General features: G+C 46.6%; 1 protein-coding gene and 1 long non-coding RNA gene across 2 annotated transcripts; both read right to left on the reverse strand.

Annotated features, from left to right (window-relative positions):
- Positions 1–2493: 2493 nt before the first annotated feature.
- On the reverse strand, positions 2494–6207 carry LOC129815623 (uncharacterized). Its single transcript, XR_008753453.1, has 3 exons — positions 6124–6207; positions 5926–6028; positions 2494–5767 (listed from the first exon to the last, which is right to left on the reverse strand). It is a non-coding gene; the product is annotated as an uncharacterized LOC129815623 (long non-coding RNA).
- A 3890-nt stretch (positions 6208–10097) lies between these two features.
- Positions 10098–11917, reverse strand: LOC129815994 (uncharacterized). The gene is made up of 2 exons (XM_055870193.1): positions 11833–11917; positions 10098–11596 (listed from the first exon to the last, which is right to left on the reverse strand). The coding sequence occupies exons 1-2, from the start codon at positions 11844–11846 to the stop codon at positions 10987–10989; spliced, it is 624 nt and encodes a 207-aa protein (XP_055726168.1). The 5' UTR covers positions 11847–11917; the 3' UTR covers positions 10098–10986.
- Between the last annotated feature and the right edge of the window lie 920 nt (positions 11918–12837).

A 12837-nucleotide genomic window follows, 5' to 3' on the forward strand; every position in this document is an offset into this window, starting at 1 on the left:
AATCTATTCCTCATCTCTCTTTCACACTATTCCTCCTCTCTTTTTCACTCTATTCCTCTCACTTTCATTCTATTCCCCCTCTCCCTTTCACTCTAATCCCTCTCTCTTTCACTCTATTCCTCTCACTTTCATTCTATTCCTACTCTCTCTTTCACTCTAATCCTCCTCTCTATTTCACTCTAATCCCTCTCTCTCTCACTCTATTCCTCTCACTTTCATTATATTCCTACTCTCTCTTTCACTCTATTCCTCCTCTGTCTTTCACCTTTTCTTTTTCCCCCACACTCTCCCATACCCACTGACAAGATGCCTCCCGTCCTCCCTTCCCGCTCAAGCCCGGAGCCGTCTCTCGCTAGTGTTCTTCCAAAGACACAGCTAACAAGGAGCGCTACTGCCTAGCGCCAGACGACTGAATGAATTCATTATCATATCGTCTGCAGAGTCTCCTGTAACCTCTTTTCTCAATATCGCTTACTAAACTGCAGTCACAATAATTCCACCATTTTCTTCACAACCGCTGTTTTCAGTCTGCCAACAACGGTAAACACCTGTTTCACTGTAAATGAGGGATTTTTCGTTCAGGTGGCACTCCACACTGATAGATGACGCTTGATATTGAATGGGTGAGGGAATTTCAATATGAGGATTCTGGCTGTACATATTGCAATGTAGTCTGGTCGACACAAAAATTACATCCAAAGCTCTGTCCCCCCATGCCACAAAGAATATGGCTTTTTTTGGTGTCGTCAGCCCTTTGTAACCAACCTACAACCTAATGGTGGAGATAGGAGGTTGGTTGTTATTGTAGGTTCCTTACAAAGGGCTGACGAAGTCAACATTTGTCAAAAAAGCTATATTCTCTGTGGTATAGGGAGGACAGAGCTATTCGATGGAGCCCGCTCCACCTACAGAACTATAAAGTTATGGGAAATCCTATTTTTTGTCATGTGTAGATGATGTAGTCATAACCGGCCCGTTCTCCAGCCTGTAGCAGGTGCGTTAACATGCAGAGCGTGAGCTGCTGATAGATGCCAGCCAGGGTGGGTGGGTCTGTCTGTGTGTCTTTTCCAGCCTTGAATTTAATGAACATTTGGCCTTTCATGACGGCTTTCATCATCATTCTATTGGACAGTGTCAGAAGCACTGCAGTGGCTCATCTTTAGCCGTCCATTTCACACACACACACACACACACACACAAGAGGTGGGGGGAATGAAAAATTAAGTCTGGTTAGCAGACAGCACATGTTGCTGTGTTGGGTACAGATCAATCCTTGCTCATATCCTGGATATGATAAGATCTACTACTGCCATCTAGTGGTGAAGAGCTTACCATTTTTTAAATATGTTTAAAAGGATCATGAGGATTTAATGGACTGTCAGTCCAACAATCACCATCTAATAGAATTGTTACATTTCCCCAGCCCAACCCCCAAACCACGTGACAGGACTGCTGTTGGGGTGAAACACAGGTCCAGGATTGAGGTGTTAAAGCACAGAAGGGAGGATTTTCAGGATTAGGAACTACTAGATAAAGTATACTGGAAATAAATTCATATGGATTACATAGTTATGTACACACACACAGGCATACACACACAGCCTGTCAGCACCAACTAGATTTTCAAACACTTAATGACTCCAAATTGAATAAACATGTGTTTGAAGCAGATGGTTATTCCTGTATGTGAGCTTGTAATGTATTTCCCAATTGTCAGTGTGTGTTTTTCTCTGTGTGTGTGTGCGCGCGCATGTAGTGTCTGTGCGTGTGTGCGTGCCTGCGTGTGTGGTGTCTGTGCGTAAGAAGAAGAGTTTATTTGCAGAGAGGGGTGAAAGGAATGAAAGCATGTGTTAATGAAAGAAGAGTGGTGGAGGAAAGAGGTTTATGCTAATGTACCTTTGTCGTATATTCTTAAAGTGCACTCCTAAGGTTAATATAGTTACATTGAAAGTAGACCTGCTATGCCTCCTCTTCCAATCACTATCTACCTTTCTCTATTCTCTCGCTTGCTCCTCGTCCTCCTCCACCTCTCTCCCCAAAGTGCCCTCCTGGAGTTAGTAAACTCCACTTACAATAAGATTTGCATTTGAACATGGAGGATGTTGTTGCTGACTGGATTCATGGTACAATGGGAGTCAGATGAGACTGAAACTTTGAGATGAGGCAAGAGAGCACCTAAATTATGCATATAGAAGAAATTGAATGTAGATGGGTCTCTTTTTATCACACGAACGTGCACGAACGCACACACACTCCAATTCCACAAACAATCCAAACCAAGAAGCTGTAAACACAGTGTAGTTGTGATAAGGTGAGAAAATGTTTAGAAGGTTTGGAGGTAACACCTTTCAGAAAGACTGCAATTTCCCTGGAGCAAAAGAGGCATGCTGTCAGAATCCCTCCTGTGTGTGTGATTCTTTTAAAATACAAATTTGGCACAAATTCTTACATAATTAAAACATAATTAAGACTTTATTTCATTTGAACAGACTAGAAAGCTAAAACCAAGCCCCCCTCATCCACCGCACAAAAAGAGAGAGCGAAAGAAAGAAAGAGTGAAAGAGAGTAAAAGAAAAACACAAAAGAAAGAAAGAGAGAGAGGGGGGGGGGTATATCAGTTTTCAGACTTTATGCCAACACTACTCTAGGATCTCTCACTTCTGTTCAAACTCTGAAAACAGCAATGGATAACACAACACCTGCTGTTTCTGCACTGAACAAAAATAATTGCAACAATTTCAATCTTACTGAGTTACTGAGTTAAATCAAATGTATTATAAAGCCCTTCTTGCATCAGCTGATATCTCAAAGTGATGTACAGAAACCAAGCCAAACTAAAACCCCAAACAACAAGCCATGCAGGTGTAGAAGCACAGTGGCTAGGGAAAACTCACTAGAAAGGCCAGAACCTAGGAAGAAACCTAGATAGGAACCAGGCTATGAGGGGTGACCAGTCCTCTTCTGGCTGTGCCAGGTGGAGATTATAACAGAACATGGCCAAGATGTTCAAATGTTCATAGATGACCAACAGGGTCAAATAATAATAATCCCAGTGGTTGTCAAGAGTGCAACAGGTCAGCACCTCAGGAGTTAGAGGCAGAGAATCCCAGTGGCGAGGGGGGAACTGGCCAGGCAGAGACAGCAAGGGCGGTACAGTTCATATAAGGAAATCAATCAATTTAAATAAATTCATTAGACGCTCATCTATGGATTTCACATGACTGGGAATACAGATATGTATCTGTTTGTGACAGATACCTTTTTGAAAAAGGTATGGGCATGGATCAGAAAACCAGTCAGTATCTGGTGTGACCACCATTTACCTCATGCTGTTGATTGTGGCCTGTGGAATGTTGTCCCAGTCTTCCTCAATGGCTGTGAGAAGTTCCTGGATTTTGGTGGGAACTGAAACACATTGTCGTACACATTGATCCAGAGCATCCCAAACATTGGGTGGCATGTCAATGGGTGGCATGTCTGTGGAAGAACTGGGACATTTTCAACTTCCAGTAATTGTGTACAGATCCTTGCGACATTGGGCCATGCTGAAACATGAGGTGATGGCGGAGGACGAATGGCACGACAATGGCCCTCAGGAACTCGTCACGGTTTCATTGTGCATTGAAATTGCCATCGATAAAATGTAATTGTGTTTGTTGTCCATAGCTTATGCCTGACCATACCATAACCCCACCGCCATCATGGGGCACTCTGTTCACAACGTTGACATCAGTAAGGAGGTCCTGGGCTGGCGTGGTTACACGTGGTCTGCGGTTGTGAGGCCAATTGGACGTACTGCCAAATTCTCTAAAACAATGTTGGAGACGGCTTATGGTAGAGAAATTAACATGGAATTCTCTAGCAACAGCTCTGGTGGACATTCCTTCAGTCAGCCTGCCAATTGCATGCTCCCTCAAAACTTGAAATGTGTGCCATTGCGTCACATTGGGAATCAATAAACTATGAGCGTCCGTTGCTTTATCAACAGTGTGATGGCCTAATGATTAGAATTTTGGAAATCATTACAGTGTAAAATACATTATTTTCATCATCGTTATGCAAACAAGGCTGAGTTCCACAAAAATGTCACTGTTTAAACAAGTTTTGTTTAGCTAACAAAATTGAAACATTACTTTGAAATACTTTTGGGTACCTTGTTAACATTAAAACATGAAATCCATGTCCTAAACATTGCTACTTTTCAGAAATAGCAAAGAAAACGAGTTATCAACTTAACACATTAATGTTACTTACCTTACAGATCACAAAGTCAGCAAATTGCCACTCCATTCATATGCAAATCCATTTGATTCATACACTGGCTTGTCTGGCTGTCATGTTCTTATTTTAACCTGCGCTTCCCTCATCTATACTGAAGTAATATCATTTCAGTAGTCCTCTAGTATGATTCATTTTTTTTCTATCTCGCATAGCTCATTAGTACACCCTACAACGATGCATCATGTGGAACAATTAAATACCATCAAAGACACCTTACAACTTACAATGATCACCTTGTGAAACAGCTGTGAAAACCAACCTGCCAATATTTAAGATTTTAATACATAAACTTTGATATTTTTTGGTACAGTCACATGGCAATCATAGACTAAAATACTAAATTCTGGTGTATGGAATATAGAGGAGGTGGTTGCTGTGTGGGTGGGAGGTTCTGCCTGTCACTTGTTCTCAACAGGCAGCCAGTCTCGGATGGGGTACTTGAAGAGGGAGACTGCAAAGTCCAGGGACTGCTGCTCTCTTTGTTCTGAGTGTTTGCAGTGCTAGTGTTTTTAGTTAATCAGTGGATCTCACATGATGTGCCCAGTATGATAGTTGTCTTGCTCTTTCTTAGCAGATAATGACATGACAATAACAGTAGCTGATGTAATGAAAAGTTGGAGGGTGGTTGGTAATGGAGGACATCAGGTGGATCCACGTCTGGGTGTTGGGCAGAACCCCTATAGGTCCTGGAGAACAGGTAGTGGAAGACATCAGGTGGATCCACGTCTGGGTGTTGGGCAGAACCCCTATCGGTCCTGGAGAACAGGTAGTGGAGGACATCAGGTGGATCCACGTCTGGGTGTTGGGCAGAACCCCTATCGGTCCTGGAGAACAGGTAGTGGAGGACATCAGGTGGGTCTGGGTGTTGGGCAGAACCCCCAGGTCCTGGAGAACAGGTAGTGGAGGACATCAGGTGGATCCACGTCTGGGTGTTGGGCAGAACCCCTATCGGTCCTGGAGAACAGGTAGTGGAGGACATCAGGTGGATCCACGTCTGGGTGTTGGGCAGAACCCCTATCGGTCCTGGAGAACAGGTAGTGGAGGACATCAGGTGGGTCTGGGTGTTGGGCAGAACCCCCAGGTCCTGGAGAACAGGTAGTGGAGGACATCAGGTGGATCCACGTCTGGGTGTTGGGCAGAACCCCTAGGTCCTGGAGAACAGGTAGTGGAGGACATCAGGTGGATCCACGTCTGGGTGTTGGGCAGAACCCCTAGGTCCTGGAGAACAGGTAGTGGAGGACATCAGGTGGATCCACGTCTGGGTGGTGGGCAGCACCCCTAGGTCCTGGAGAAGAGGTAGTGGAGGACATCAGGTGGATCCACGTCTGGGTGGTGGGCAGAACCCCTAGGTCCTGGAGAACAGGTAGTGGAGGACATCAGGTGGATCCACGTCTGGGTGGTGGGCAGAACCCCTAGGTCCTGGAGAACAGGTAGTGGAGGACATCAGGTGGATCCACGTCTGGGTGTTGGGCAGAACCCCTAGGTCCTGGAGAACAGGAGCAGAGTTAAAGGGAACAGGGTCGGAGACAGAGACATAAACAAGCAAACACACAGGTTACACTTACTGGGAGAAAAGTTGATGGATTAGTGCAGTGTTACAAATGGGAGATATGTACTTTAACACTTTTGGAAGGTATAGCCTACCTCAAGCTGTTCCCCCTCCAACTCAGAGCACAATCAGACTGATTCGAACTCACTGGTTCTGGTGGATGGGATACCTCCTGGGGGGCTCAGACAGTCAATGATCCTGAAGTAATTTGAAGAGGTAAATTGAAGAGGTACATTTTTATAACCTCAAGATAACTACCATTTCATGCTCATGTCAACCAAAGCTTAACATACTTTGTCTATTGGGCTTCACAGATGTGTAGGGCGTTCCATCCTGGGGATTGTGTCCAAGAACCTCCCACTCCGCCTGCCCTGCATGAAGCTGAGCCCCCGGTTTGTGGGGCCGTTCAAAGTCAACGAGGTGACGTATAGGTTACAGCTTCCCAGTGACTACCGCATCTCACCATCTTTTCATGACTCCCTTCTCCATGACTCCCTTCTCCATGACTCCCTTCTCCATGACTCCCTTCTCCATGACTCCCTTCTCCATGACTCCCTTCTCCATGACTCCCTTCTCCATGACTCCCTTCTCCATGACTCCCTTCTCCATGACTCCCTTCTCCATGACTCCCTTCTCCATGACTCCCTTCTCCATGACTCCCTTCTCCATGACTCCCTTCTCCATGACTCCCTTCTCCATGACTCCCTTCTCCATGACTCCCTTCTCCATGACTCCCTTCTCCATGACTCCCTTCTCCATGTCTCCCTTCTTCATGTCTCCCTTCTCGGGGCCGTCCTCCAGTGAACGATTAGCGGTCCGGGTGGCAAAGATGGAAATCACTAATGATGTTGGGATCCAGAATGTCCTCCACCGGAACCCAGCACCGCTCCTCTGGACCATAGCCCTCCCACTCCACCAGGTACTGGTGCTTTCAGTGGCCGACCGTCCAACTGCTCCAACTGTAGAAGATTGTTGGCTTCCACCGAGGTAACCCACTTAGGTAAACCTAGGAAGACTGTAACGTAGACTCTGGGAGTCAAGAAGCAGGTGGTAAGTTTAACCCTCACAAGGCTGCAAGCCCAGACGGCATCCCTAGCCGCGTCCTCAGAGCATGCGCAGACCAGCTGGCTGGTGTGATTATGAACATATTCAATCAATCCTTATCCCAGTCTGCTGTTCCCACATGCTTCAAGAAGGCCACCATTGTTCCTGTTCCCAAGAAACCTGGCATCAATCATGACTATCGCCCCGTAGCACTCACTTCCGTCATCATGAAGTGCTTTGAGAGACTAGTCAAGGACCATATCACCTCCACCCTACCTGACACCCTAGAACCACTCCAATTTGCATACCGCCCCAATAGGTCCACAGACAACGCAATCGCAATCACACTGCATACTGCCCTAACCCATCTGGACAAGAGGAATACCTATGTAAGAATGCTGTTCATCGACTACAGCTCAGCATTTAACACCATAGTACCCTCCAAACTCGTCATTAATATAACAAAGAATGATACAACGTAGCGAGTATCGAGTAGCGTCTCAACATGAAACACAGAAACAATACTGCCTGGGGAAAGAACCTAAGGGAGTGCCAGATAAAGGGGAGGTTAATGGAGATAATGGAGTCCAGGTGTGCCTCATGATGAAGCGCAGGTGCGCATAATGATTGATGCCAGGTGCAAGTAATGATGGTTGCCATGATCGGTGGTTAGTAAACCGGCGACGTCAAACGTCGGAGGGGAGGCATGACAGTACCCCTCCAACGCGCGGCTCCAGCCACAGGACAACGCCGGCCAGAGGGACGGCCCCGAGGACGACTGGCAGGCCGGGTGGCGAAGATTGAAATCACGGATGATGTTGAATGTCCTCCACCGAAACCCAAAACCGCTCCTCTGGACCGTAGCCCTTCCATTCCACCAGGTACTGGAGCCGACCCCCACAACTTCGGGAGTCCAGTAGGGATCTGACGGCATAGGCGGGACCTCTCTCGATGTCCGGGGTGGAGGGGTGTTGTGGGGGACAGCATCAGCCAGGGGACCAGGAACCACTGGCCTGATAAGGGAGACATGAAAAGGTGAGATACAGTAGTCACTGGGAAGCTGTAACCTATACATCACCTCGTTGACCTTGAACGGCACAACAAACTGGGGGCTCAGCTTCTTGCAGGGCAGGCGGAGTGGGAGGTTCCTGGTAGAGATCCAGACACAATCCCCAGGATGGAACGCAGGAGTCTCACTGTGGTGGTGGTCTTCCTGCCATGGCCGGTGCGCTGGTGTCTCACATGAGCCTCGTTCCACACTTCTTCTGCATGCCTGAACCCCTCATCCACCGCAGGCGCTTCGGTCTGGCCCGGGGTCCAAGGAGCCAGGGCCGGCTGAAAACCCAGAACACACTGGAAGGGAGTCAGCCAGGTGGAGGAGTGACGCAACAAATTCTTGCCGAAACTCCTCCCATGGAAGGAATTGGGACCACTGTCCCTGCCGGTCCTGTCAGTGACTCCTCAGGAACTTCCCCAACTCCTGGTTTATACTCTCCACCTTCCCATTAGACTGAGGCCAATGCCCAGAAGTGAGGCTGACCATGACCCCAAGCTTCTCCATAAAGGCTCTTCCTACCCATGATGTGAATTGGGGGTCACGGTCGGAGACAATGTCCTCCGGAAGACCATAATGCAGGAAGACCTGCTGGAACAGCAGTAGGGAGACCAGAGAGAAGGATGAAACGACAGGATTCGGAAAATCTATCCACAACCACCAAAATGGTGGTGAAACCCTCAGAGGGGAGATCAGTGATAAAGTCAATGGATAGATGAGACCAGGGACGCTGAGGCACGGGAAGGAGTTTCTCTGCTGGAGCATGCCGGGAGGATTTGGTTTGAGCACATACGGAACATGAGTTGATGTAGCGAATAACGTCCTGCGCCAAGGTACGCCACCAATACTTCTCGCAGATAGATTGAGTAGTATAAGAAATACCTGGATCTCCAGCGACGACAGCTGTGTGCGCCCAGGTCAGAAACCCCTCCCTTAACCCCATGGGAACGTAGATGCACTCAGGAGGACAGGTAGTGGGTGCAGGCTCCCTCTCCAGAGCCTGGCGAATGTCCACATCTACATCCCAGACCACAGGGGCTACGACTCGAAAGGAAGGGTTTATGGATACATTCTGGACAGCAGCCTCTCCCGAATCGTGGAGACGGAACAGGGCATCGGCGTTCTTTGAACCTGGGCGATAGGTTAGCGTGAGGTCAAATCTCGTAAAGAAAAGAGCCCACCTTGCTTCGTGTGGATTCAGCCTCCTCGCTGTCCGTATGTACCTCAGGTTCCGATGGTCGGTGAGGATGACGAATGGGTCCTTGGCGCCCTGCAACCTTGGACCTCTCGCTAGTGGGGGCTCCCATCTTGTGCACAAAGTAGAGGGAGCACTGTAGTATGAAGCCACGGCATTTCAACGATGTGCCGTCATATTTATCCGGAAGGGACAAACGGGCATTGTTAACCTGGGCGGGTTGCTAAATGGGCTGGCTCGCTGGGTCGACTGGTGCTAGAGTACCCTCCAGTAGTTGAAGGCAACGCGTCTCAGGTATGTTCGAGACGTTGAACACTGTGAAGAACCTCTTCCATAGCCGTCCCGAGTTGTGCCAGCTGGTCTTGGTGTTGATAAAGTAGATATCCTTGCTTGTCGACCATCTGGGAGATCTGATTTCCTGCTGCTTCCATTTTGTGAGGCAGAATTCTGTCGAGAAGCAGGTGGTAGGTTTAATATAACAAAGAACACGGAACGATACAAGGCAGGAGTAGCGTCTTGACATGAAACACAGAAACAATACTACCTGGGGAAAGAACCTAAAGGAGTGCCAAATAAAGGAGTAATAAATGAGTGAGGTAATGGAGTCCAGGTGTGCCTCATGATGAAGCGTAGGTGTGCGTAATGATAGTTGCCAGGACTGGAGGTTGGTACAGTAAACCGGCGAAGTCGAACACCGGGGGGGGGGGGGGGGGGGGGGGGGGGATTAGACGTGACAAAGAGAAAAATATGTGTTAGGGAAACTAAAACTAGCTTCAGGGTATTTTGTGTGCAAATGCAAATAGTTATTATCCGAGATTTTTTAATATTCACTTTAACAGATGATGACCCCAGCTAGGAGCGAAAAAGCAGCAAGGTTTCCCAGGTCTCGCCTTCCTTCCGTCCTTCTTCCAAACCAAGTAATTTCCCTGGATGTCGTAGCACTTGGTCCCCTTCTTGATTCTGCTCTGGTCTTGTCGATGTTCAGTCTCACCTTGATTGATAACAGGAATAAATGCAGTTATATTTCATATTACAAATACATTCTCTCAAGTACAAATCATCCTTTTCTGTCTTTTCATTGTATTTCAAATGTTTTCTTTTGTTTTCTTTAAAGTGTATTTAATAATTTGTCTCAAATCCCTGATATTATTTCATAAACATATCAAAAATACATCAATTCACAAATCAAAAATATTAAATTCCAAACCAATTCAGATCCTAGAATTCTTTACATTTATACCCCATTTACTCTTAACTTTAAATGACCTGTTTAGGTTATAATTATGTAACGTTAGTTGACTGTAGTTGACCCGGAGCTAGCCAAAAGCAAACATTTACAGTACAACAATTACAAAGATCTTAAACATCACAGTTACAACATTACATTTTCTTAATACTTAGGATATTGTCAGGAGTGTCTTTTAAAACATGTTCAGGAGTTAATCATTTGTTTTTTTCTTGATCAAAGGAATGCACCGCCATCATTTCATTTTACACTCGACATGCTTTTTCTGTCTAGTACAAAGTTATACAATTACTATGTTGTTCAAAACCATTACATGTGGTATTCAGTGTATTTTTGCACTTTACTGACCTGTAACGGATGATAAATGATGAAACAGGAAAAAGTGGCTTCTCTTTCAAAGGTACTCTCAATTATGAGAACACAGGGACAGGGTCGCATAATATATAGTCCCAGTGCAAAGCGAATGTCAGCAGTAGTAGAAATGCATTGCAATGGCAAAACCTTGGAGGACTGACATTCCAGTAAATGTATTCTTCCCCAATACAAAGAAACAATACATAAACACAAATGTGACAAGACATTTTGTGTGCGTCACATATACAATTGCATTGTTTGCTTTAGTCAACAGCTGCGACTCCTGTCCGTACTAGGTGCAGGCCTGGATGCTGATGTCGTGTGGAGGCCGGGATGCTGCTGTCGTGTGCAGGCCCGGATGCTGCTGTCGTGTGCAGGCCCGGATGCTGCTGTCGTGTGCAGGCCCGGATGCTGCTGTCGTGTGCAGGCCCGGATGCTGCTGTCGTGTGCAGGCCCGGATGCTGCTGTCGTGTGCAGGCCCGGATGCTGCTGTCGTGTGCAGGCCCGGATGCTGCTGTCGTGTGCAGGCCCGGATGCTGCTGTCGTGTGCAGGCCCGGATGCTGCTGTCGTGTGCAGGCCCGGATGCTGCTGTCGTGTGCAGGCCCGGATGCTGCTGTCGTGTGCAGGCCCGGATGCTGCTGTCGTGTGCAGGCCCGGATGCTGCTGTCGTGTGCAGGCCGGGATGCTGCTGTCGTGTGCAGGCCGGGATGCTGCTGTCGTGTGCAGGCCGGGATGCTGCTGTCGTGTGCAGGCCGGGATGCTGCTGTTGTGCAAAGAGAATTACCTTCAGGTTGTTCTCCCACCCTTCCTGGTACCAATCAAGGGACTTGTCCATGGCAGTCTTGAGGGTCTGGTTGGTCCATTCACCAAACCTGGAAGGGGTAGGAAAGCGATATCTATTGACAATGTAAGATTTTGAAATGTCTGATTATGTACCGTGGAAAAACGAAAACAAATTGTATAAAATAAGTAAACCATACCATTGGTGATATAACATCCGTACCTTGATCCACACACACACGTCTATAATATTAAACTCTGCTGTGGTCAAATAAAGTAACCACTACAAAACAATTAATCAGGGCAAAAGTTGAATTGGGACACTTACCGATCATGTGCCATGGTGAAACAACTTTGATGGGCTTCAGCTCCGGCACAACAGTCTTCACCCTCTCAAACGTCTGGCAGGCTAGACAGTTAAGCAAAAAGTGACAAATTGAAACATTGTGTGCTCTCTGATATGACATTCATTGAAATCATAATAATATCTGATATAATAGAATGTGATTGATAGACAAAAGGTTATTTCACTTGCCCAGCTGTCCACCTCCTTGACAATTCCCCGTCAGAAGAAGCGTAGGATGATTTTGGCATTCATGCGCTTCACTCCGAAATGACCTGCATGCATCTCGGTCAGCACGACCTCCTTCTCCTCCTCAGTAAAAATCACCCTCCTGTGTGACTGGCCACCCTTCCCCCATTGGTACATATGATTGCCTAACAGGTTTGGTAGAGAAGAGTTGTTGAAATACACAAGTCTAAGTACATTTGCACTGCTGTCTTTCTCTCTCTCTGTCTGTCTTCCACTCTCTTCCCACCCCTCTGTGTCTGTCTAGCGAAGACACCTAGTTGAGGCCATTTGGAATTACCATAATTGCTTACACCTATCCATTTGATTCATCAGGTTTAATTATAGCTAAATATCTCAATATGACAGACATTTCACAATATCAGCGGAGAACGGTTCATAATAATGTCTGGAATGGGGTCAATGCAATAAACCACTTTGATACCATTCCATTTACTTCATTCCAGACATTATTATGAGCCGTCCTTCCCTCAGCAGCCTCCACTGAAATACATGTATAGCTAGAAAATGTAGATGTCCAACTAGATAGAAAATGGTTGTTGAAAAATTATTTTACATAGCTAAATCCTTCCAGTTATCTAACAGAAGTTAACTGCGTAACATTACCCTGAACTGTGAATTTCTCTTAATGTTCCCGCCTCTTGTCGAGATCAATGGTACCATCATAGTATTTTTCCTGGTTGGACAGATATATGAAAATCTCCCCGAGAGATGCCATTGAAGTCCAAGCTACATACAAACAGA

This window comes from Salvelinus fontinalis, chromosome 18 (genome assembly GCF_029448725.1).
Source record: "Salvelinus fontinalis isolate EN_2023a chromosome 18, ASM2944872v1, whole genome shotgun sequence".
In the NCBI taxonomy this organism is placed as follows: domain Eukaryota; kingdom Metazoa; phylum Chordata; class Actinopteri; order Salmoniformes; family Salmonidae; genus Salvelinus; species Salvelinus fontinalis.